Raw genomic sequence first — 26,726 nt, forward strand, 5'->3', positions numbered from 1 at the left:
ACAGAGCACATGCACCTTCATTTGTCCTCCCTGCCTGACTCAGGCCTTTTCTAAACATGCTGCAGCTGCCACCAGGCTCAGCTCAATCCCATATAAAGCATCTAAACATCATGGATTTAACATTCCCATTTTCAGTGCTAAATCAATGTTCTTTATGCCTTTGTTCTTGGAACACTGCTCTATTTGAACCATAATTCTTCCCACATACCATAAACTTGGTCTGTTTTCACTCTGATGGAAATGGATCATTTAAAGAAGGAGGAAGAAGCCTGTGACCACTGTTCAAACATTTCAAGGCCATTGCTGGTTAGGGAAACCAGCTTGTGCACACCTCAGCAAGGTGCTGGGATTATCAGGGAAGTATTACCTTTCTGGGCTACAACCAGCCTTGCAGCTGCTGGGACCAGGCAAGAGTAAGGGCTTCTCACTGCAGTTTTGGCAGGCAGTGAAACCCAGTTTATGGCTGACCTCTCATTTGGTGGTTTACTCCTCCAATCATCCTGTATTTGTACATAGGTAGAGAGAAACATTCTGCTGCATAACAGAATCTGACCAAAGATTAAAGCTGGTCTCCTGTGAAATACACAGGAGCCCATTAAAGGAGGGACTGTTTGCCAAACATTGTTGTATATCCTCCCAAGACCATAAAAAACATTGTTAGCTGAAATAATAGTGGAAAGTTATTGCATTCCTCTATTCTCCTGCTTACCACCACACTGCAGCGTGACAGCAAACCTGTAATGAAATTTGTGAAGAGCTCTGCAGCACTTACCTTGAAAACTTCTTTATTGCCCTACATTTCTAGGGAACACTGTGATATTCAGCCTCTGTCCAGCAGCAGCAACACCAGCTGAGGGAGTGAGATAGTCAAAATTCAACAAAAGTGCCTTGAATTTTTAATATTAAATACTTGCGGTACGTTTTTTAATAGTCCAGGATAACTTTCTGTATTTACATATTATTATCTGAATAACAAATAGCTTCAAGGGTACAGCCAACTGTTCCATGCAGATGGAAAATGGTGAGTTTACTCTTATACATTATTTATTGAAAATAATGCCTTTGATTTCATCAACTCCACTGTTTTTCCCTGATGTCTGGCACGGACTCAGAACTCAATAGGAGATACACTTCAGAGAAGGTGGTTTTCTTCAGATATGTAGTCTGCTTTTGGATATCTGGGCTGTTACCATCTCACTCCCTGCAGACCTGCTGGGATTAATTCTTCCTTTGCCATAAAGAACCTTTTCTGGGATCTTGATGCATCACTTTGAGTGGAAAAGTACTTCTTAACGGGAGGTCTGCTCCCGGTGGCTGCTGGAGGTGCAGATGGACAGCTGCCTTCCCACTGCTGGTGGGAGAGCAATGACCCTTGGTGGCAGGAACAACAAGTGGTGCCCCAGGGTAGCAGCCAATTTTGGGAATGCACCCTAGACAACATTTTCTGGCTTCTTGGAGGGCTCTTTGTGAACCTTCCCTGTTTGAAATGTGAGGTTTTAGTTTTGGTAAAGCTCTGAGATGAGGGTGTATGTTCTCTGTTCTCCATGGACAAGATAGCTCCCAGAATTAAGCTTTAAAAAGTTGGACAAAAGGTAGTGTTTTCCTGCATATGTTTTGCTGGTAAGAACTTTGAATCAAATTGACACAATGCCTTTAGTTTTGCCTTTGTTTTGTATCACTTCACCATTTTCACTGACGTTCATATTTCAGTTCAAAGAGCTCTCCAATCTCAAAGCAGAATTTTGTAAGACCACCTTTTTTTTTTTTTAAAGACAATTTTTGTCTAATTTTTACTTTTAAAGGACGCAAGCTAAAAATCCAGTTGGACCAGTGACCAGGATCTTTGTGAAATCTAGAGAATCACTGAACAAGCCATTTGTGTTTAATTGCCTAAAATTAGGCAGAATACATACCACTTGAAATTTAGTTGAGGCTCTTCCTTAAATTTAAGTGCAGCACCATTAAAAATAAAGTTGCACGGGGGGAATATGTTTTCTTTGGGGATTTTTCAAAAGCATTTGAAAGCAGATCTCAGCTTCTCCATTAATTTCCAATGAGCCTAATGCTTTGTGATGCAGCATGCATACAGCCAGAGGCAGATCTGAACGGGCACACCAGGGGATAGAGTGGAAATTTTTTACAGATGGTATTTCAAAACATATTAGTGACTCGAGTTAAGTTCCCAAAAAAAGGCAAATGCTTTTTACTACGGAGGGATCTGAGCGGGAGCTTTCAGCCATTTTTCATGTTAATAAAGGGGCTTGTTTTAAAAGTGATTGAAACTAGTTTTAGCATTTTTATATGTATAAATCAATAATAGTATTAGACATGATGGTGTGTTTCTGGTATTGTTTGCCTGAGGAAAGCCAGAAATAGCTCACTAAAATAGAAGGCCTCTTATTTTATGTGTGCAGCAACTACTTCCAAAGAGTCTAATAATCTTAAATATAAGTGTTAATATTCTTTATGAGCAGAGTCATCTTCATGCTGTGTATGTTAACTATGCATATATATTGTGCTATCAGTCATTGATTGACAGTTCTCAGGGCTTTCTACTATGAACATACAATAATTTGTCATAGAGAAGGGAGGAATTAAACCAAATAGAACAAGTGTGCTATAAAACAAAAGGCACAAACATGTATTGTTTGTTTGTTGGTTTGTGGGGGTTTTTTTGTGCAGAGCAATTGGTCACAGTTGTACTGGCCTGGAATTTAAAAAGAAAGGAAAAAGGGCAAAAAGTAAATTGTCTGGTTCTCAGGAAACACTTGTCCAATGTGTATTATTACAACTTCATGGGGAACTTTAATGTACCTGTGGAACTGCCTGAGTCCCAGCTTGAAAGGGCTCTCTCCTTCCTGGATGTGTCACAGGACAGAAATTCCTGTAAATTTGGTCTTTCCTGTTGGAAATAGGACAGAGAAGAGAGAGTTCTAAGGTATAAAAGACAGTTATTTTAAAAAGGCTGCTGCTGTTCTTCATTCTGCAAATCCTACAGACATGAAATCCAATTGTTCAGCCTGGGAATATGGGAAATTCCCAGGACTAGATGTGTGCTGGAAGACTCCTGAGGTAGTGCCATCATTTGTGGTTGACATGAAAGGACACTTCTTGGTACAGGAAGTGTCTGAGGTTGGCTCAGGATCAAGGAATTGGCCTGGTTTCTTGCTGATGAGTGTGGGGGATTTCTTTCTTAGACTTTTGGATGCGAAATAAGAAAAAATGTGTCAAGGAACATATGAAAAAAAGGAGTAGATTTAAGATCTCACTTTATGTGAAAATGACCATCAGCATTGCTGTGTTCCAGAAAAGATGGAGGAAGGGTTATTTTAATGGATTTTCTCTGACTTACAGCACCGACAAGAATTGCACTGTATCTTGTACCTGCACCTCTCCAAATAAATTAAGGAGAAAGGAGAAGGTGTTGATTTTTATTCTGTTGGATAAATCAAAGTGGAGGCTGTTCCATAAGGAACACAGTCTGTGAAGAAGGTATCTCCTGCTATCACCATAAGTTCTAGTTTTTCTGAAAATGGCTCACTTCTCTTTTTACCTTAGTTGTAAATACAATGGGCTGCTTTTCTCAAGAGCATCAGTGTTCTGTTCCACTGCTCCCTTGATCACAGTTGTATTTGTATTATGTAATTCTTAGGGAATTCTGTCCATGAGCTGCAAAACAGGAGGGGAAAGTAAGAGCAAGCCTTAAGTTCAAAAATTGGCCATTTGGGATTTTTTTCCCCGTTTGGATAGGGCAGGAAAATCCATTCTTACTGGAAAGAGAATGTTATGGTATAATGCAGTTAACACCTTCTGTTGAGAAGGAGAATTAATTAGGAAGGAGTTGGAGCCTCTGGGTGACAGATTCATGATCCATGAAGCTAATCAGTTTTGTAGCCTGTCACTGCTTTTGCTGCAGACTGGTCAGCAGCTGGATCCCATGCTGGGGAAGGAGATGTTCGCAGTTTGTCACGTTTTCACTGTTGTGCCAGTGTGGAACAGGAAAGCAATGCTACTTTATTTCTGCAGCTCAAAAGTTACTGTTACATCCAGCACTGGCTGTAAAGCCTCGGTGGGTTTCTGGAGAAGGAAATCAAGCATTGAACTTGCCACTAAATTCAGTGATTTAGCTGTGGTGAATTGTCTGTGCTTACAGAAGTCACAGCAGCATTTAGGTACTAAAAGGTAACCGTGTAGGTAGGACTACTCTGAGCCTGTGGTTTAACTGGGCTCAAAATGCACATTGACCTGATGATTAAAAGTAGTATTTGTTACCTTATTTTTAATCTTATTGATATTTATCTTTGTCCTTTCATTGATCATGTAGCAAAGGAGGAGCTGTTCCACCTCCTTCTCCTACTGTGGCTGTAAAACATGAACACAGACCATTCTGCAGCTTTCAAGGTACAGAGCATGTTGGGGTAGGGTTTTTTGTGCCAGAACTGCAGATGTTTCTTCATGCCCAGCAATTTCATCAAGTTTGTTAAGGAGAAGAACCCACAGTCATCTCCATCCCAGTGGTTCATTGGAAAAACGTATCTTGTATTAAATACTTTAAAGATTCATGAAGCAGCTTTAATTTTATTTGCATTTCTTCCTGAAGGGTAAAGCTGTCAGAAATCTCTAAACGCATTGCCTAATCCATTTCCAAACTCAGTATATTAAGGTCTGCAAGCAAAACTCATTTTTAGACTTTAGCAAGTTTGCAGACAGGAGAGAAGGCAGGGGAAATAGAGCAGGAAGGATTTTTCTTTCCTTGGTAATGCACTGAACTACCTGCGTGGCTGCAGTGTCAGTCCCTCACGAAAAACAGTGCAACCCAAATGGGCTGTAAGAGCAGCTCTGATAAATAGAGGACTTCACATGTTTCTGTTGGATCAGATACAAATAGAGTAAATACATCTATCAGGGAATGAAGGTTCGGACAAAAGAAAATTTCCTTCCCTTTATTGCCTCCCAGCTTCCAAGGTTGCCATGAGCAGGTTCATGTGCAGCTGAGTAGCTTTTGTTTTCTCATGTCCCAGTTTCTAATCTATGACCTTTTTATGTTAGTACATGATTTTATTTCCGAGGTTCTGGTCTGCCAGCTGAAGAGCTTTTCCTGTTTTCTTATACCTGCAAAGACAGTGCTCACAGTTGGGCTCAGGAGGCTGGCTGGGAAATGTTCATTTAAGGAACTGATTCAATGCAAGGTAAAGAATGAGTGAAAATAGTCTCCAGAACAGAGAAAAATGACCTAACATCAAGCTCTCTGTCATGTACAAAGGCAATACCTCTGGGTTGCTGGCCAAGCTCTGCAGTAGCAAATACAGAGCGAGAACACTCAAAGACCTTTCCCAAGACAACAGCAGGACGCCTCAGGTTTGATGCTTGGCATGTTTTATGAAAGGTGCCTGAAGGGCTGTTTCACATATCAGGTCTAATCCATCCTCAGCTGGCCCATGGAAGTGATTAGCCATGGCACTGTCAGCCTTTGCTTGGGATCCCTTCTCCTAAACACATCCCTGGTGTGTCCCTCTCCAGTTCACCTGCCTGCCCTGGAGACAGGCCCTACTTCTCATGCAGACTTGAGCTCCTCTGGTGGTTGTGCACTGTGGGGCCTGCTGGCAGTTCATAATGCTAATTTAAAATCACACTAATATTAAATGTAAGCTGTGCCTGGCCAGCTCAGACCATCGTTTCCTACCACAGAGGTCAAGTGTATGCTCTCAATTCTTCCCGAACTCAGCAGTGTTGGGTGTTAATGAGGCCAAGTTTCAGCCATCAATTACTGTAATTTTCCTCCCTCACCCACTTGCCAGAGTTCACAATGTGGTCATACCTAGTGCAGAGAAGTGGAGAGCGTGGTGGTGCCCAGCTCCCTTCCCTGGCAGAGCACTGGGGTGCCTTAGACACCCAGGCACTCCACTGCACAGCATCAGGGCTGCCAAAAAGGGATGGTTTCTTAATATCACAGTTCTCTTGGTGGTAAGGCTGAAGGATTATGAGGATGTGCCTTGCTAGGACCTCTTTTTACAGTTTGATTTCTTTGCATTCCTGGTAATTTTCTTCTCATAAGAAATAATAAACATGACCAGTTTCATGCTAAGCTCCTCCATCACCCATACGTGTCTTGCCTGATGCTTCATGTGTCCTGACACTCTGACTTTGTCTGCCTTGCACACAGGCAGGACTGACCCATGGCAGTGCACTTGGTCTCTTGTCACCCTCTGGCCAAGCAGAGGTGGCAGGAGGTGACAGCCATGGTTGTGCTCTGATGGCAGTGTGTTCTTCTGTGTGACTTGCTAATGTCACTGTTTGGCTCAGCGTGTCAAGTGCTGGTTAGAGTTTCTTGGAATAAAGGAAGTATTAACTGTAAATTGCTGTGACTGGTATCCAATTAGAGAATACATTGGGAAGAACTTGGGCGACAATCCAGCAAAGCACTTAAGCACCCACTGATTTTTAAGGAAAGGCCCCTTAACTGGGATTGCTCATGCTCTCAAACATCATCAGAAGCGTTTGTCAGTGGACCAGTACTTCCTCCTGACTACCTCAGCACATCCATCTCATTTTCTGACCTAAGGAGCTGGGAGTTCAAGGTTGACTTGAAGTCTGAAGGAAATAAACTCCTAAATCACTGCTGTGCTTTGAAAAGTCTACTCAGCTGGACAGCTGCTTTTGCTGTTCTTCATCCTCACTGCAATAAATAAAACTATGACAGCTTTTAAACCACTGCTAAATTATGAGCTTTGCCTTTGCCTGTCTAGATGTTCCTGTTGCATTGGGATTACCCAAGATATTCCAATATGTAGTGGTCAGGGTGTTCTTTCCAAATGCAGCCATAGTGCAATTTTTCAGCTATGTCTTCCTCGTAGCAAAAGGGGAGAACTGACAGAAGGAAGGTGCAGTGAGAAGGGATAGGGATGGACCTAACCCATGTGCCTCTCTACTTCTGACACTTGTGGTCATCCCACCTTTCCTTTAATTGCTTGTCCCTCTATGTAGCAAATGCTGCTTTGACTGACCTCTCGTTCTTGCTGCACTCCCTTCTCCTCTGCCACAACCTCCTTTTTGTCTCCAGACTTCGGTTACATGTTTTCTCTTGTCCCTTCTTTCCTGCCAGCTCTGAGTGTTGATGCAGTAACACTGTAATCAGTGACAAGTACTCAGGTCCCTGGGCAAGTACTGCTGGGATGAGGAGTTATGAATAATTGCACTTTACTAGAATTCATAACTGATTTCCAGAGGTTACTCAGCAGTCAAGCATTTGTTGCCCTCCCTATCCCCATGACTGCTGAGAGTGGGAAAAAAAAAGTGATTGTTATGCCAAAGTAATGAGCAAAGAGGTCAGAAAGTTTGATAAGAGCAGGAAAAGTTGTTCCCTGTGATTTCATTAGTGGTATTTTAGAGAGCAGGTTCAGTAGTTGCCGTGGTAATTCTGAATGGCTTTTGACTGAGGGAACACATAGGTATTTTTTAAAGTTAGAGTATTTGCTAGTGGGAGAGAGTTCCACTAAAATAAGGCAGTATGATAACGACAGTTAGAGAGGGGCATGGGCTGTGCGCTTGGGAAGCAGGAGTTCTGCTCTGTGCTGTGTGACTTCTCCAGCCTCAATTTTTCTTCTCAAAATGGTCTATGGTAACATGTATGTGTCAGTGAGCAGCACAAAAGCAAATTGTGAATCAGGATGTAGCTGCCTTCCAAGGTGATGGCTCAGAGGGAGCAGATTTGTTTTGCAGCTATTTCAGTGTGTGCCTGTACAACAGCCAACACGTGTTTGTTATTGCTGCACAAACGGCAAAGTCAGAAAGGGTGGCTAATGCTCCTTGTATGGGCAAGTGCAAAATTTGCTTGAGTGAGCCCTGGTTTTGAAAGTAGGAGATCCAGTTCTGAGCTACCAGCAGACCTGCTGATGGTTCCCCTGGGAGCACAGCCAGGGGGTAGCACTGTGGGCCTTCTGCAGGTTGTTTTTGAGCAAAGTCATTGATATTCCTTTGGTTTTGCAGAGGTGCTTTTAACCTTCCAGGGAGTGAGAGCTGCTGCAAACATGTGTGCTCATCCTCTTTTTTTTATACAGGTTGCTGCTCCTGGCTGGGTTGCTTCCTTTGTCCTTTGTAACCCCCAACAAAGATGTGGCTAAAGCTCAAAGTCTGCAAATCCCTGTATGAGATGGAGAGTAAGGAAGGAGAGGATGCTCTTCATCCCACTTGGCCTCCCAGTGGCTGCTTGGGTTTTAATTGTGCCTCTCTTCCCTCCAGGTGCAGGCAGATGAGCTACCCCGACGACCTGCCCCAGATCTCCGTGGTGTTCATCTTCGTGAACGAGGCGCTCTCGGTCATCCTGCGCTCGGTGCACAGCGTGGTCAACCACACCCCCTCCCACCTGCTCAAGGAGATCATCCTGGTGGATGACAACAGTGACAACGGTGAGCATTCCCAACCTTTCCTCCCGCTCTGGGATTTCTAGACGTGGAATGTAAAGCAGAGGGAGTTTGGTCACTGCTGGCCAAAATGCTTATTTTTTTAACGTTGGATGAAACACCTTTGAGCCGTTCTGCATTAAAGCAGCTGGGGGAGGAGGGTCATACATGCAACCACAGCTAATAATCATTGACTCATATGTTGGTATAAATTAACATACCTCTGTTGAAGTCAGTAGAATTTGCAAGAGTTCATGTTTGTTGATGAGGGGCTTGATTGAGCCATTTGCACAAAGCTGTGAGTAAATATTGACTGTTTGTGTAACAAATAAACATTATGTGGGTAAACCCTGTTGATTTCATTGAAATCCTCACAGAATAAATGACATTTGTGATAGGCAGTCTTAATAGGACACTTCTGTCCAAATTTTCAGATCCAGAGGAACATTGTCATTAATAGACTAAAATTTTAAATTCTACTTTCAAGAAAAAATGGGGCTACAGATTCTCCTTTAAGATAGTTTCTGCTCTTTTACATAGTAGCACACTTTTTTCAGGATTTAAAGAGATGTTGATGACGTCAGATTTTGAGCCTGATTTTTTTTCTTTTTTTTGAGATAGGGAGTAAATTCGTGTGTGAGAATGAAACAGAACGGGCACAAAGCACATGCAGCTTTCAGGTCATCTGGTTCATTCGTGTAAAAATAGCACTTGTGTTGCAGCAATCCAAACTCAGAACATACATACATATAGAGTGCTATAGATCAGCACAATACAATCAAGTTTGAAGAACTCTCAGGATACAAGGGACTGGCAGTGTTGTTGTGTTTAAAGTTGTTATACCTTAGTCTTCTAGAACTTCTGTATCTTCTAAAATCATCTTTATTTAAAATAAGCCTGAAGTTTAGCATTTCCTCCACAGAACAACAGCTTTAATTAAGTGTTTCAGTTTTAAGTTACTTTTACTCTTCAAGATCCCTGAAGAGAGAGGAAGGTTGAGAGAAGAAAGAGCTCAAACAAAACTAAATTCCAAAACATACAGGTTTAAGAAAAACGTTAATGCAATTCAGATTTCACTTATGGCAGCGTAACCTATGGAGTAATTATGTGAGATTGCAGAGTGTTGGAGTCAATGTAATACTGAGGAGAACTGAACTCATTGTTTCTCAGTGAACTCTTCTGTGGCTTTTCTCTGCTGCTCTTCCTGGTAACTGGAGATTTATCAGGTCTTTGATTCCAGTGATAATGATCCTACTGGGTACTATAGATCGCAAGAATGAGGATTCTAACATCCTGGAAGCTTCTTCTAGTTTTCCTAATAAATACATTTGAGCAAAAGCCCCATTATGAATAAGCTGCAGTGTAAATGAATTACTAGACTAGATTGATTTTTAAAAAATAGAGAGAGCATTTTGGTAATTTGCCTGTTTATAAACCTCTTGAAATGAGGCTGAAAAAGGGGTGAATGAATTCTGCTCTGTCTGTGATTGAATGCCTGAAAATGAACAAAAGAGAAGTCTATTTGAGATCTTCAATATCCATTTAGTTCAATGGGAAAGAAGCCTGGTATTAAGGAGTCTTGATTATATTTAAGGGAAAACCCTAAAATGAAGAGAAATTAATTGTGATCTGAATTAGGTCTTGACCCAAAATCCATTGAGGTTATTTTTCAAACTCTTAGTGAACAGCATAAATCAGAACAAATAATCACCAGACTGCCATGTTACACTGCTTTGTGGCCAGAGTTGCTCCTCCAGAGGCCACTTGTAACCTAATTCAAATCATCAGAGAATTAGAATAGTAATTATTTAAAAATATTTTGGCAAACTACCTCTTCAAAACTATACTCAAATCCATCAAGCCATATTAAACCTGGGCAAATCTCTGATGTGTAGAGAATTTCTCTGAGCTGATGCCCGTGGAATGAGCCCATGCCACAACCACAGTACTTGGTTTGTATCTGTGAGAATGAGAAAGGATTTAGGATTACTTGAAGGATCTCTTTCCCTTTCTGTTGCAGAATAAATTAAAGTAAAGCATAACATTGCAGGGCTTTTCTCATTCTAAATGTCTGTGGGTTTTTTTGGGTTTTTTTGTCCTGTAGTTGAGCTAAAATTTAATCTGGACCAGTATGTCAATAAAAGATACCCAGGGCTGGTGAAAATCGTGCGCAACAACAAACGAGAAGGACTGATCCGAGCCAGGATCCAGGGCTGGAAAGCAGCAACCTCTCCTGTCGTCGGCTTCTTTGATGCCCACGTGGAATTCAACATTGGCTGGTAAGTGTTGGCTGTCCCCAGGGGGAGGCTGGCTCTGGGACAGTGGGCCCTGTGTCTCAGGGGCTGTGCAAGGATTTGCTCAGCGACAGGGAAGCTGAGGAGCCGTGGGGGTGAGGTGGCTGTGGGCTGGTGTCACCCCATCAGCAGTTACTTTGGAATAATGTCCTTGATTATTGCAACATTGCTGAGAGTCTTCTGCAATGACTGTAAGATCCATAAAAAAGCTGCTGTGACTGGTCTAGGACAGCTCAGTAGAGAGGGAGGTAATTGTAACTACAATGGATGTGAAATCCCAGGAGCCATCAAATGGGGAGACACCATTAAGGAGCTTCGGGCCAGATGCTTTCAAATACTTCTTTTACCTCCTTGTCATTTTCTGTCATTTCGTCTTGGAAAATTGAATACCAATCTGATTTCCTCATAAATTTTCTTGCCTTTACATTTGGGGAAACATTAAATTATTTCCTGCATTTTTAATGGAGCTTGAAATTAGTGCACCTTTCCTCATCCCCCTTTGGTTTGCAAGGGAAGAACAGTCTTGGGTTTAATGGGCCAGATCTGCATTTGGAGTAAACCTTTGTAGCACCACTTGGTGGCCAATATTTTGCATTACTTGAAGTTGGGACTGAAGGAACTGATATGTACAGTCAGCTGAAAAAGGGCTGCTGGGACCTTCAGCATGTAAAATGTGTGTTTTCCAAAGATAGGCTGTTATTTGATAATGATGATGCAGAGTTATGGTGGAAATGATTATGCTCTGCAATTCTGGAAGATATCCTCAAATTAAAACTAAAAATAGCTGTACTTACAACTAGGGAGAAACTTAATTGCAAAGGAGTGGAGTGTTTATTTTTATATGTTCATGAATATCTTTATAAAATGGAAGATGCAGTAAAATAAGTCTTGTAGTGCACCTGGTTTATGTTCATCCCATTTTTTTTCCCTAGGACTATGTTAGACTATAATAGCAGTTGTAGTAGTTTTCTAGAAGCTTAAGAGCTGGTTTAATTTATTTATTTACTTTTAAAGCAAGTAGGTCTTTCAAATCATTGCAAACATTCATCTAGGGTAATATCAGCTATGGGGCAGGACTGGGGACTGGGGAGAGCATGCTCTGGGTGCTGTTCCCAGTGCTTGTCCTGCCCAAGCTGCAGTTTTCTGAGGCTTATGGAGAATTTTATTATACTTTTATAAAGGACATTGAGATCTGACTGATGTGCTGTACCCAGCCAAGCTCGGCAGCGGTGTCAGTAAGCAGGAAAGGGCTTTGTGGTTGCTTTGGGGTTTGTTAGGGGTTCTTCTGAATCTTACTGCGTTGCATTAGTGTCAGAAAGGGTTCAAATCAGCATAGCAAGAACACAGACTCGGTGAATGAGAGGGTGTGTATATCTGAGATAAAGAGTGTCTGCATTTATTGCATCCTCCCTGGTGCCCTGTCCTTTCCACAGCATGCCCAGTGTGCTGAGCTGGGCTCAGCAGCTGCTCTGGGATCCCTGGGCTCTGGAGCAGCCCCAGCAAGTGTGTGGGGCCGACAGACACGTGTCCCATGTCCCAGAGTCGTGTGTGCTCCGAGTGCTCCCCACTGGGGTTCCCACTGTTCTTCCACTCAACCCTTGTGGCTGCTGAGCCACCTCCAGCCCCGCTCTGCCCACCTCCTCCTGGTTTTAGTGCTGCCCTGCTCTGCCCACCTCCTCCTGGTTTTAGTGCTGCCCTGCTCTGCCCACCTCCTCCTGGTTTTAGTGCTGCCCACCTGTGCACATGCGGGTGCCTGTCAGCTCCATTTTCATCTAATCTTCTTTCACTGGGAGGGACTAAAGTCCTTCCATCTGGACTGCTTTGTTTTTTCCCACCGGGTTACAATTCCCCGCACTCCAAGCCCTACAAACTTGGGAGTGAGGCAGGAGTCTCTTGTTAAGGTACTGCTGTTCTATTCTCCTACTTAGGTGCATCTTGAATGAATATTTCCCCCCATTTTCAGTGCATATTTATGTATTCAGAGGCCACACAGGATTGCTCCCACTCAAAGCTGTCTCTGGATTATTTGTGAGGCAATTAAAAAGAAGCCAATTCCTTTACCACAGAAAAGAGCATTAGCTTTCTGTTTGGTTTGTGTTCCATCTAGAAGTCAAGTACCTGCAGTGCAATTCTAGTCTTCCAATCTATGGCTGCTTTACCTGCCTAATCAGTTGGCAGATTAACTCATATAGAATCAAAGAAGGACTTCTTCACTTTCTCATGAAATATGCAGGACCAATAATAAAAAAAACTTCTTTTAACAATAGTGGGCCATTTACAGGTAAATTTTGGCCTTATTTCTCACTATAGCATTTTATGGGCTCTCACAGCATTGCTCTCCAGGGACACTTCTTCTAAACTAAAATGCAATCTGGTAGGATATAAAAAAACACTCTGCAACCTGGCAGGTCAAATTAGCCATTGAATTATTTATTTTGCTGTGCTTAATTGCTGCTTTTTGGCTTCTCAGGTGTAGAAATATGTTATTGCAGAGCAGTGATTTTTGACTGACCTGTTCCCCTTAAGGCTTTTGATGATGTGAGCCAACACTGCTGCTGTGAGAGTGAAAGAGGAGAGCACTGCCTGAAAGGGAGGCCATTGCCATTAATTCTCAAATGGAATTTTAAACTAAAATTACGTGATAATGTATTTGTACAGTTCATGTGTAAAATTCTACCTCTCCTGCAGTAGAACCAGGTCTGTTTTTAATGATTACTTAACAGGAGTCAGCAACCCAGCAGAAGCAGTGGGTATGAAAAGCTCCTGTACTTGCCTCTCTGAGGGTATATTTAAGCTGGTATAGCTCAGTTTCCCTTCAGTCCTCTGAAGATTTCAGCATTCCTGCCCTGACTTTTGTATTAGGTCCCCCCACTGTGTGCTAAGCCACAGTAACCCTGAGTGCAGACCATCACATCCTGGATGCTGATTGTGTTGCAGAACATGTAGAGCATTGTGTAGACTCCTGTCTTTGAGAGATGGGAAAGAATAGCACGAGGAGGAGAAGAGAACTTCCCTACACTGTGTCTGGGAGCAGGAAAGAGAGATAGCAGAGATAGGGTGTTAATTCTCTGGGTGAGAAAAAGGACACATTGAGTGAAGGAGAGCAGAAATCAGTAAGTGAAAGGCAGAAACCACAATATATTAGCAGCCATAAAGAGGGTGCTAGGAGCCATAAAAGAAGACATAATGATAGAGTATTATAGTTACATTCTGTCTTAGGAATTGCTTTTGCTCCTATCACTGAGGTAATATCAGAGCACTGAATGGAGTTATGCAGTACCATGGTAATTAAAATTTTGCCAGACAAAGGGGGAGTATCAATAAGGAAGCAGTGAAGTAAGAGGATTTAATCAAAAGATTTCAATATAACAGAGAGACAGAGACAGCCTGACACGAGAAAGAGAACCTGAAGTATAAGGTGAGTATCCATCAGACTGTGTCATACAGATCCCATCATTATGGATTATGCCCGAAGTTGGCAGTGTTTTAAAAATACAGAAAACTGGTGTTTTAATGAACTACAAAGAACTAAAGATCAAGATCCCTGGGTCTGTGGATGATACTTTGCAGGTGCTGCTCTATCCTGTGAGATGCAGTGCAATTTGCTGCAGTGGCTGTGAGCAATGGACTCCTGAAACAGTGTGTAAAGGGAAAAGGAAGTTGATTTCCCCCTGATCTTCTAACTTTGGTTATCCCAAGTGCTCTGTAACAGAGACATGGTTATGCTTTTGTGGAGCACAGCCACAAGGCCTTTGAGCCCCTGAGAGCTCCCTTGTAACATTTTCATGCAATGAGCTGGAAGCCAATCTCTGTCAGCAGGTAAAGTCCCTGTCCCCCCTGTTCAAGCTCAGTTGGGTCTTTGGGGACCTGGTAAGGTCCAGGTGGTTCTTTTTTTCTAGTGAGAGAAGTGGTGAAGGTGAGGGCAATATTACCTTTGCAGTCATTCCTCTGTGCATTCCCTTCCTTCTGGAGGGTTCAAGCACATCCCTCCTGCTCAGGACATGGTTCATGGCAGCATCCCTGCTACCGTGCCAGGGTTGACCTGGGATGTTTTATTCATGCAGAGGAAAGGACATGTGTTTATTAAAGGAGTTTTTTCTCATCCAAAGCCTTTGGATCAATTTGGTAACTTGATGGAATACATGTTTTAGACAGCAAAAGGGAACTAGCATCATGTGAGTGGAGAGGGAAGCGTGAACATAAGCCATGTGAGCCCTTCAGATCCATGGGACAGTGCCAGCCTACATTGAGAGGACGTACCAAAAAAGCAGCTTCAACTATTCATCTACCTCAACGACCTAGAGTGTTCATTGGAGCATCCTCGTTGCTTTTCAGTGGCGCAGAAAAGAGCTGTTGAGATTTGGCAGCCAAAGAGCTGATCTTTGACTCTGCAGCAGGCATTCCTGGCTGGGGGCTGCGGGTCTGAAACTTCCCTGGGCACACAGGAACGCTGATAGAGATGTCAGGGAGAGCAGGTGGGGAATTCCTCTCTTTTCTCTTAGAAACCCGGGAAGGGAGTATGAAATTTATTTCTTTTTCAGTTCTCTGAACACTTATTTACAGGAAAGGCATTCTGCATTAAATATTCCTCAGATGGCCTCAGTGAAGAATTATGTGTGTCAGTAGATCTGCTTGTCTGCATCTGATAAATGTGTATTGTCAGTGAAATGTGAGGCAGCGTATAAAATCATGCAAAATAAGCTTTCAGTTTACACAGCTTTTTTTTTTTTTCTTACATTCCTGTGTTAAGTTTACACTTCATGGTATCTGACAGTGGTAGAGCCAGAGTAAAATACAGTGTTAAACCCACTGAGCCATAAAATCGAGCAGATGAGACCATGTTGTCTTTCATTTCTGTCTTGTAAGGACTCTTCCTTAAATGCTTGCAAGAAAAAGAAATTCTGATTTGTGAAAGCTGAAAAAATAAAGGCTGGATTTTTTTTTTTTTTAATGTCCATTCTTCATTTTTCATTGGAGTAAAAATTAACATTGTGGTTGTGGAGAGGAAAAAAAAAGATACATGCTTGTCTCAAAAGAACCCAAAGATTAGGGTATTTGTGTACCCACTTGGAATAGGGCAGAATTTGAGAGACATTTCCCAGTGCAATTCCTGTCATTTAGGACAGGATTTACTTTTGAACCAATTTAGAAAAACTGACATTTGAGCAGCGGTGAGGAATTTATTGACAAATGCCTTGTACAATCATTCTGATTAAGAACTGGAGACTGGGCTTTGCTTCTCAGATGCTGCATGTTAGCAAAGCATCCCTGAAGTTGTGAAGGCTATTGAAGTAGCAGAGTTGGGCAGCTCTCTGGCCTGCAGCAATCATGTGGTTTCCCTTGGATTGTGTGCATTTATTCCTATATTGTACCTTTTTAAAAGTCTGCTTGAAGTCAGCAGGTGTTTTTACATATTTTAAAAGGTGAATTATATAATCATGTGCACTGAGGAGCTCATAACTAACTTCTTTTTATCTGTGTGGGGTTTTTTTTCTGGAAGAAGCTGTTCTTTCTAGCATTGTGGAAAATCAGACTTCCCCATGGCATGAATTCTCCAGCAATCTGATAAGGATGTGAGGCAGCACACGGTTTTTGTTTGCTGTGCTTTCCCGTGGGGTTTGAGCTGCTCTGAATCAACCCCATGTTAAATACAGAATGCATATATGTTCAGAGATAGACTTACAAGGGGATTAGAGAAACCTGTGATAACACAATTTGACCCCTGCCTTTGGTCTCAGTCTTCTTACAGGCTTATTCTGTACTCTGGGTTAAATTTTGCCTTTCACCTCTTTTTTGCCTCCTGGGAACACTTAGTCCTTGAGACCCACAGTTCTGGCATTGCTGGAACTCCCAATAAAGTCATGGGTGTCCAACACCTTGGAAAATCCAGTGTTCGTGCAGGAATCTTTCAACTGGTAGGCAAAAGCATTAAATGCACGTGCTGTTTGTTTGGTGATATGCTCGACACACTCTGACAAATCGACACATCATTTTGTTGTGAGTTTGCTCCTGATCAGAGACTCCTTCCACAAATCCCCCAGGAGAGCTTCTGAAAGGAGGAATCACTCACCAAGGCACCTGCTGTGGATGTTGTGCCCAGCCTGTCCTGGTGCCTTTGGGAAGCCCACTGAAATCCTGGAAAAGTGATGTTGCTTCATGGAGTTCCAGCTAAGCTCTGTCAATCACAGGGATGAGTCCTGGGAAAGAGACTTCAGCACTATATTCCTGTATTGCTGGAACTGCTTCAGAGAAATAAAACCAAAGTGGAAACACCCTTTAGCCCGGTGGGGTCTATAGGAGAACTGAATTTACTGTCCTTTCTCTTCTGGCTTTATCTGCTCATCAGCAATCTATTCAGAGTGAGAGGAGGACACTGACAAATATGTATTTTAAGAGAGGATAGAAGGGAGTATCTTCATATGTCACTCAAATTCCAGTCCAAATTGTCTGCTTGGGTTTTATTAGGTGAAAAAAAACAACTGGCTGCTGTGAAGCATTACCTTTAAAGCTGAATCTTTTGATTATATTTAGTTTCCTGAAATCCATCAAGTCTGTGAATATGCCTGGGAGAACTTTTGCTCTTGCTCCAGTAAATAACTTGTTAACAATCTGTGCTACTCTGTGCCCATAAAGCATGTTGGCTCAGATACAAGGTAGGAACCTAATATTTTTGCATCTGTGAAAAACAGAGATGAATCTCAAAATTCACATCTGGCTTATGTACCTGATCAGGCAGGGCTGAATCCTTCGATCCTGCCTCACTGCCAGCGGTGGCCACGTGGAAAGAAAACACTCAAACAACATATTGCAGCTCATCAGCACAGCATGTAGAACATACTTGGACTTCAGCAACCCCTTCCCTCTGTCCTTTCAGTCCTGTGAGCTGCCAGAAGCATCTGACTTCTGCAGGTGCACAGTGGAAAAAACAAGACAAGGGGGAAAAAAAAACAGAGAAAGAATGCTGGTGTCTGTAAAGAGCGTGGGTAAATCTGCATAATAATGTAGCAGTTTAAAATTAGGGGAAAAAAACCCCTAGAAATTAGTAGGAAAGATTTAATTGTAACCCTTTCAAAAACCTGAAGCAATTAGACAAAGCCAGAGTTCAGAACAGAGGACAGTTCTATCCTGGATTTTCTCTTTCCATCTGTGACTCAGAGCCTGCTTTCTTGTGGGTGTGAACATATTTGGGGAGTTAGATAGCTGTGCAGTCTGTCCACACACTGAACCTTTCCTGTTCCTAATACCCACAGGGATATGATTTCCACACATGTGGATACCAACAGAGGTAGAAAATCACCCCCATGGGTGAGAAGGGAGCTTTAGAAAAGGAAGTTGCAGCAGTTGCTTTCATCCCAATTCAGTCCATGACCTTGGCACGGCATAGCTCGAGGGCAGAGATATTGGAGAAGTAGTACCTTGAACATTTACATTTTTGGAGTGGAGGGGGACAGAAGCAGAACTTTGATCACATGGACAGCTTACAGACGCCTCAGATTTCATGGAAGTTCAAAATCTGGGATTTCACATTAACAGATTGATAGAGATTAATGGAATTTCATCGTGTGTTTTGACCCAACTGTTGCATTACGCTCCAGAGATCCCTCCTTGCGCCATTCAGATGCAAAGCACCGTGTCAGGTGGTAATAAATGTGAGTCATACAACTGGAAAAACACAGAAATTAGTCAACTGTAGAGTGACAGGAGTAGCTTGGTGCTGGCTGGTGTGAGAGCAGCCCCCGAGCTGGGAATGGATTGTTCTTTGTGTAATGAAGATAGCAAGGACCTAGGTTAGCATTGCCAGGACTCAAGTACTGGATTAACACAATCACAGATATGATTAAGGGCTGAAAACCAGAGTGACTGTTAAATATTTTCTTCACATTCTTTCTCTAACCATTATGTGGGATACACTTCAGCAGTCCAATTTTAAGCTGTCTTGCAAAGTAGCAGGCTAAATTCCCTTTTTATTCAAAATAATTCAACATTATTAATCTCACCTAGTTTCAGTGTCTGCATTATTATGAGAAGCATCTGACTGTAAAAGTGCCAGCCTCCCTCTCCCTCTGCTGAGGATGAAAGTCTGAGGCAGTTACCTTGGATGTGGGGGGGTCCTTTGCAGACATCTGACGTTAAGGGAGGAGAATTCCTTGTCTCCTTTTAGCTTTTTCATTACACAATCTCAGTCTACCCTATGAAGTAAAATACTTGAAAAACAAGCACACAAGGAGGAACTGTAGAAGGAATTTGGAACCTCCAGGATGGTTTTAAGTGTGATGGTTAAACAGTTGTGTTCTGTAACCAGGGTCCTGCTCCAGGTGCTTTGCATGGCGGGTGATCTGCACCAAGGTCATTTTTTTACTTTAAAATCTTGAAGAGGAGGATTCTTCTTCCTGTCCAACAATTAGTGGCCTGTCATTAGGGACACCTGTACCTGTTGTTTGGTATTTTGAAAGCCTTTGTTGCAGAGGCCAGAAGGGAGCTGGGGGCACTGGATTTGTGATGGGAGTGTCTGGCTGAAGTGTCCACTGTTCTGGGTTCTCTTCTGCTGCCTCTAAGGTGGTAAGCACAGATAACATGATGGAAAGAACTGAGAAGAATCAGCTTTTCTGCATTAGTCTCTGCTTTGTTGGATTTGCAAGAATTTTTCTCCTGTCCACCCACTGGTTTTTAAAACACTTAATCTCATAAATATAATCTCATATTGACAACAGAAGTGGCTTATCCTGATTTGGAAGGTCACATTGGCTCTTTATGGAGGTGCCCAAGTGTAGCCCAAAGACCACATGAATTGAGAGTCTGCATCATGTACTGCACTGTCCTGAGTCTCTCATTTGTTTCTTTTTTCTCCCACAGAAAGAAAAAAAATCTCCTTTGAGTCTGGGGTACAGCTCTTTAAATGTCATGCAAAAAAAAAGAAAAAAAAAGTATTGCCAAAAATAGAGCTGAAATCACTGCCCTCCTTTAGGCTGCTGAGCTTTCATGCTTCTGTGGAGATTTTTGGTACCTCACAGAACCTTGGGCTTTGACAATATAAGTACTGCACCTAAAATTGCAGGTGGCAAGCAGTAGTAAGGGTGACCTCAGGCCATTCCAGTCATGAGGGATCCATTGATTTATTCCCAGAATAAATCAAGGAGAGTAACAAAACAATATGTGTTGAATAGGAGATGAACATCTCTTTCATAACCTTCCTGGCCAGAGGAAATTTCTGTGACTTACAATGTCATTCTTTTTTTCCCACCGTGCCTGTGATCATCCTTTTTATTAAAACTTCCATCCTCTGTGTTATTGGCATCCAGCTGATAAATTCAAATGTCAGTTTTCTGGAGGAATCCAAATTAAGCTAGTTTAAGTTTCTTGCTCTTCTCTCCAAATGCAGTGCTGTGACACCTTGTCTTTTTGTCAGTTATGCTCTGTTTTGTGATGGTTTATTTGCAGTAAGCAGCTCATCATCAATACTCAAGGGTTTCACTGAATCTATGTCTGTTTTTACTCATGTAGGAGCAGTAAAAAGAAGAGAAGGCAAGCAGTACACAACCTCATGTAAGCAATAGGGAGACTGTGTACAAAATGACAAATATTTTGGCTGTATTCAATTACAGAGAAATTTCTGTCTTCTTACAGAACAGATCAGAAAATTTATGATAGTTCAGATGGAGGTAGTGAAGACTGAAAATGCAGTTTGAATTAACTTTATAGCTTTTCCCTTTCTGCTGGCCTGCACAAGACAATTCATGGTAACAAACTAAATATAACAAACAATATATAAAATAACAAACTTGAAACCATGAAGGAACAATTGCCTTTTAACCAACAGCAAAAGGAAAATGAGAAAAGATCAGTGTTCAAATCCCACTACCTTTGTGAATTGCAGCAAACCACCATTCCCTTAAAGATACATGTGAGAGCTCTGCAAAATCTTCAAAGCTTTTTTCAAGGGGAAACACAGTTACAAAGGACTGAACCAGTGGCTGTTTCTAATACTACTTTGAGGAGTGATTTCCACCCTTATGTAAGTCTGCTACCTCTTTGGATCACTTTCTCTGTAAATTCATAGCGACTTCAGACTACCTTGGTCAGAAATGAGTGTTTGCACTGAAGCTTTTTACTTTCCTTTTGGGATGTAGCTTCTGTTGAAAGCACATTGATGTTTTAAAGCCTTTTGAAATGATGGAACATTTCCTGCAGTTCGCTGCTTTTGCACCATCTGGCAATTGAAATCTTCTCATCACCAAAGAGGTTTTAGAAGGAATAATGCAGCCACACTTGTCATTCAAACTAGATCCCGTGGGGTCAGTCCTTAGGAAACAAGATGAAAACCTTTGAGTCACCTTCAGATTCTTGCAGTCCCTGGTGTGTTTAGTTCTTCAGGCCATGTCAGCAGGAGCCCCGGTGGTGTAGCCAGTGAGACCATTTAACTGCTTGTGGTGATGGTGTCTCTCAACACTTGTCCATTGTGAGATGAATTAACAGTCTCCAGGCCTCAGAAGAGGTGTTTGGTCAGGTTTTGTGTTGTTTAACTCTGGTACAGGTTCCTAAAGGTAATAATTCCTGTGCAGTTGCTGTGTGAAGTGTCCCCCCCCTTCAGTGTGTGACAGTGATGTGGGTTCGGTCCCAGGGGCAGCTCTGGGCTGCCATCTCGCTGGGTTAATGCTTGCAGTGTTAGAGAACCTGGTTTCATCAGCCTGCCAGGCAGGACCTGGGATTACTGGGGGGCTGTAAAACCTGTAAAACATGTCTCTGTTTTTGTTGCTCCCAGGGTGGAACCTGCCCTTACCCGGATCAAAGAGGATCGGAAGCGGATCATCCTGCCGGCCATCGACAACATCAAGTACAACACGTTTGAAGTGCAGCAATACGCCAACGCCGCCCACGGCTACAACTGGGGGCTCTGGTGCATGTACATAATCCCACCCCAGGACTGGCTCGATAAAGGGGATGAGTCAGCTCCCATCAGGTAAATCTCCCCTGTGCTGTCAGCTCGGGACTGGCGATGTTTCCATCCCAGCTGTCTGCCAAGGGCAGCTGAAGTGAAAGGCAAGGCTAAAGGCTTTGGGCAGGGAGGGCGAAAGGAGGCTGGAGAGAACAGATGGCTCTGCAAAGCTGGGGCTGTTTGAATGACAAGTGGGGCTGTGTGTGTTGCCTCTCAGAGCTGCACCACAGTGTGCACAGAAAGGCACGTGCTCTAGCTGTGAGTGTGTGCTTCAAGTTCATATTGTGGCCCTTAGGAGGACAGCAGGATCTTTTTCATCTAAGCTTTTGTTTTCTGGTGGACTCTGGCATGGGTGTTAAGCCAGTGAAACATTTGTGTGTATGACAAACAAAGGTGGTGTGTATATGATTACAAAGAGGCTGGTTTCACTTCTGCTCTGTGGGCAGCAGTCTTGGCCATCAGCCCAAACCAGAGCTTCCCATGAGCACCAGCAGGAGCTGTGCTAGCCTTGCTTTGTTCAAGAGTTGAACTTTTCTTTATTTTTTTGGGAACTATGCACACATGTTCTGAGTTTTCATGCTGGTTGAATTTCAAAATGAACCCAGACCGTGTAGTCAGTGTGTCATTTTATTTTTTTCTATAAGAGAGCATGTTACATTACAGAAATGGAATTTTCTAAGGAGATGCTGTTACAGGAATTGTGAAGGTGTTTTTGAGAATTGTTACAGTGGGAAAATAGGAACCTGTGTGAAAAGGGCTTTCTTTCCCCTTCGTTTAAAAATTCACATCTCCTGGCCCTTCATCTCCTCCTCTCGTCTTAACAGCTCCTCTGAGATGTTCTGTACTTGGTTAAGGGTACTATTGTTAGGAACTGTTGAAATAAATGCTAAAAAATATGAAGCCCAGGTATGCAAAAAAAAAAAATAGATTGCTCTACCCTATTTTTTAAGATTTCTTGGGAAGGACACAACTTACCACCTTAGAGTCTTCTTCATTTTCATGTATATCACTTCCAAACTAAAGTAAGCTAAAACTCCACTGTATGGTCCCAGTGTGGGCTCTGGCAGAGAAGCTGATGTACTTCCCTTCCAGTGTAAAGCTTGAGTTGTCAGGTCCTGACAAGTCATTCAAACACTTCTAACAACATACCCATCTGAAAAGATCCAGGTGATCCTTTGGAAGTGAAAGGACCCAGACAAACTGATCACATTTCCAAGGGATCAGTTGGATGGGGCCACCTCACAGGATCTGCCCCTCATGCAGAGTAATATTTCAGTCTGTATTTGAGCAAGCTGTACTTAGGTTCATTCTCATGCTCTGTGAGTGCAAAACAGAGCTATACAGTAACATTAACCTTATTTACTGGAGGACAGCACAGTCCATCATCACTGACCCTTCGCTTGGCTTGAAACCTCAATAAGCAGGAAAGAAATTACTTAGGAAATCAGTTTTCCTGGATAACATGCCCTGCTTGCCTCACATTGTTTTAAAAATGCAGGTGTTTTATACCTGTTTCACTCAGCCCTGAGAAACAGCTTATTGATGAATGAAAATTAATCAGCCAAAGATTTAATTTCTGAAACCATGGTTTCAGTCTTCCATTCCTGCAACCAGGGTTTCAGTCTTCCAGTCCTGAAAGGTTTTGCACACTTCATGACTTCCAGTTTATGCAGGAAATCTGTGTTCATCTGTACTGTATTAATTTTCACATGGATTGCTCCAGTATTTGAGTATCTTCTGTTCTGGAGACAGTGATCAAGTACCAGATAAGACTGAACTAAGAGGTTAAATCTCAGCAAGATCTTGGACATTATTTCAGTGGTGGTAGGTCATGCACTCCCTAAGGCATGGAAGCTGCTTCTGCAAAACACTTCTGGAAATCCAACTGCAGATCTTTTTAATAGAGGATGAGGAATCTCATCCCTGTATTGCTGGGATAAGAAGGGGTTTTTTCAGCAATACAGGGTGTGATGTGTCATGGACTTTGTGTTCAGGCTCTTGCTGGTGTCACGCTGGCACTGAGTTGGGTTGACACAGAAGTGAACAAGGTCCAGACTCAGGCACTGAGCAGTGTTGAGATCTGATGCACATAAGTAGCTGCTCCCAAGAGCAGTGATTTTATTCTGAACCCGAGTGAACAAACCCTCTAATTCAACAGTGCATAAACTGCCCAGGGACAGATGAGACAAGCAGCACAAGGAGGGGAGCGCCCAACCCTTGCTGACAAAGACCAGGAGCACTGACACGTTGTGATTGCCTGAGCATCTCTCCTGGAAATTAAGAATTCCATGCCCCGAAATGCAGAGGCATCAACATCGACCCGTGAACACGTACGTGTCTCCCTGGGCACACGTGCTTTGGAGGCAGTGATCCAGGGGAGCAGAGCATCCACCTCACAGCACACTGCTCTGCTTGCTGATGGGACTCTGAACCAGTAGCACTTGGATGGATTTGCTAGAGCATTTGGGTGTTGTGTTATTCCTGCCTGTAGAAATACAGTGCAATTTTGTGGCTTTTCAGTGATATGCCAGTGTAATTGTGGTAATGGGAAGAGTGAACGTGTGAGTGTTATTGATGGAAAGAATCAGGAAGCCTGTATACTTAGGATTGAAATTTGAAAGCACCCAGGATGGGAACTTAGTAGCTTAGAGTATTTAAAGTGTATTTTCAAAAGGAAGGCAAAGTTAGTTTTCAAAATCTCTGTTGCTTTGGTACAGGTTTTGGTTTTGTAACCAGCTTTCCAGACCTCGTACTGAAGAAATGATTTCTGGTTTAGTCCACTTTGCAAGACATGCAAACAGGTCCACACTGATGATGTTTGGATCCATGTATCTGTTCAGTGCTTCATGAGATTGCAGGACTGTTCATCAGCATGAAAACTGCAAGTTCATTTAGTCCTCACTGTTCCTCTTAAGGCTTCTTTTGACACACTCTTCAGCAAGTAGTGGGTTTGGTTTGTGCCTCTCTGTGTTTTGTGAAAGAAAAGGCTTGTAACAAATAACCCCGGGACCGGTTTTGTGGTTGGTGTAGCTGACTATTTCCTGCCAGATCTCCAAAGGGATTAAAGATTTTCAGTGTTAAGAAACATGTGTTCTCTGGTATCAGTGAGGATCAGAGCCCTGGCATTTCTCATGTTTGCATTGTATGAATAAATATCATCGATCTGCAGAATTGGGTGAGACATTTAGAAAGCAGGGTCCGATTCCTGTTTTCTTCTGGGACTACATAACAGATGTGCTTAGTTCCTTTTCTAACATTTTTTCTGTTTGAAGCCTGATCCTCTGATTTCTTGAATGCTGACAGTGGTGTGATCCTACACAGAGCCTTGCTGGGAAGGAGCAGGAACTGTCCCTCATGCCAGTGGGGCACTGTATAGGCAGTCATGTCAAGTGTGCACCACAAAATGTCACAGCAGCTCTTGTGGTCTAAATGACAATGGGGATGTGGCCTTGAAGTGCTAACAAAGGTAAAGAAATAGCAAGAACAAAGTGTCAGATTTTGTAAAGATTTCAGATACACTTTAAAGTCGGTTCTTTTTTTTCCCCCACGTTAATACTCTGAACTTCAGAACAATTGATGTTCCCTGAATCGGCTTCTGCAGGCAATCCATTTTACATGTTTGACATTTGAGATGTGAGATGTCCCTAACGTGAAGATTTAAATGAGGATTGTTATTTTGACACGCTGTGTCCATCACATCATTTCCCATTTGTGTTCCTCAGAGCACGCTGCCCCGAAACGTCCTTATCATCTGGCAACAAACTGTGTGACAAAGGATCCTAGTTCTGAGGGTTTCCAGTGAATTTGACTATGCATTGAAACCAGCTGAGGTTTTTAATGCCTGCTGTATTTTTTTCTGGGTTTTGGACCAGCAAGGAAGGACTCTGGTATTCTGAGCTCTGCTCTGACTCGTCTTCCCTCACCCGCCGTGATTATGATGGACTGCTCTGCACTTGATTTCTTGATCAGCAGCCACTAACATTACAGTCATTAGTCAGCCTCACTCAGCCAAGCCCTGCACAGCTCTCCATTTTATCTTCCTCCAGCAGCAGTGGTGCATTTCATTGTTGCATATGTTCTCAGTTACTGCTTTAATATGCCATAGCCTGGTACCAGGAGGAACATGTTCTCACACGGGCAGCACCAGCCGCTCGAGAGAGCACCGTGTGTCCTGCTCATGGGTGTAAATTAGAGCTGGATGTGCCCCCAGTGGTGTGGTTTGTGCTGCCTCCTTTATCTGGGGGGGGGGTGTGCCCATCTCAGGTGCAGGTCACACCCCGTGCTGCTCTGCCATAGCAATGCTGGTAAAGCCCTGTTGGGTCTTTGCTGCTCTGGGAAGAAACCCATCTGTGCACCTGAGCTTAGGAAGGTAAAGTCTTTCAGGATAAACCATGCTGTCATGTAATAACAACACTGGACACTGTTTATTGCTTTGATCATGGCCTTCTTTTCAGTTTCTGGTTCACAGGAGCCTGTAACAGAGCAATTTCTCTTTTATTTGTCCAGGTTCTGCTGGGTGTCCAGCCTGTTCCAAAAAATATACTTCCATGGGTCATCAGAGAGTTATTTTACATCCATATTTGCCCTGCCTTTGTAACTGAGCATTAGTTTGTCATTTTTTTCCCTCTAGCTCCTGAGCAGCAAATCTGTCCTTGAATTCTGTTCTCAGGGCCTGGTGTAACTTCTTGCAAAAGACAAAAGTTGTAAGAAAAAAGAAGTATTTATGCAGGTACCGTGCAGGTTTCCCCACTTACCTGTCAGGCCAGGGGTGAGGTGCTGCTTAAGAACCTGAATCAATGAAACATTCTGCCAGGGGAGGTGGAAAACTCAGAGATATGGTGGGTGATGTGTCATTTGAATCTCGTTCTCTCTCTCCTCGTGCCTGTATATATACATCTTTGTTTATATATTTATCTACAGTTGCATTTATGTTTACATTTCTGTATTTATGTGTGAGTGTTTGTCAGTTGTCCTGGAAATTGGACTTGGATGCTCTGGAAAGTGTTTCAAATGTGACGTGATTGCATGATGATGATGATGATGATGATAGAGATATATACACTGACCTTAAGGCAGGGGAGAAGGATGCATAAGGGAGAG

The 26,726-nt window shown here is 42.7% G+C and overlaps 1 protein-coding gene across 2 annotated transcripts in view; it reads left to right on the forward strand.

The window, feature by feature from the left end:
- GALNT9 (polypeptide N-acetylgalactosaminyltransferase 9) overlaps positions 1–26,726 on the forward strand; it is a 135,878-nt gene that overhangs the window by 35,461 nt on the left and 73,691 nt on the right. For both annotated transcript variants that reach the window (XM_017815623.1, XM_017815624.1), the window contains 3 exons: positions 8,239–8,405; positions 10,504–10,678; positions 21,453–21,650. In XM_017815623.1, the coding sequence (XP_017671112.1) occupies positions 8,239–8,405; positions 10,504–10,678; positions 21,453–21,650 (540 nt within the window). The remainder of the gene's footprint in view (positions 1–8,238; positions 8,406–10,503; positions 10,679–21,452; positions 21,651–26,726) is intronic.

This window comes from Lepidothrix coronata, unplaced genomic scaffold (genome assembly GCF_001604755.1).
Source record: "Lepidothrix coronata isolate B3197 unplaced genomic scaffold, Lepidothrix_coronata-1.0 Scaffold51, whole genome shotgun sequence".
In the NCBI taxonomy this organism is placed as follows: Eukaryota; Metazoa; Chordata; class Aves; order Passeriformes; family Pipridae; genus Lepidothrix; species Lepidothrix coronata.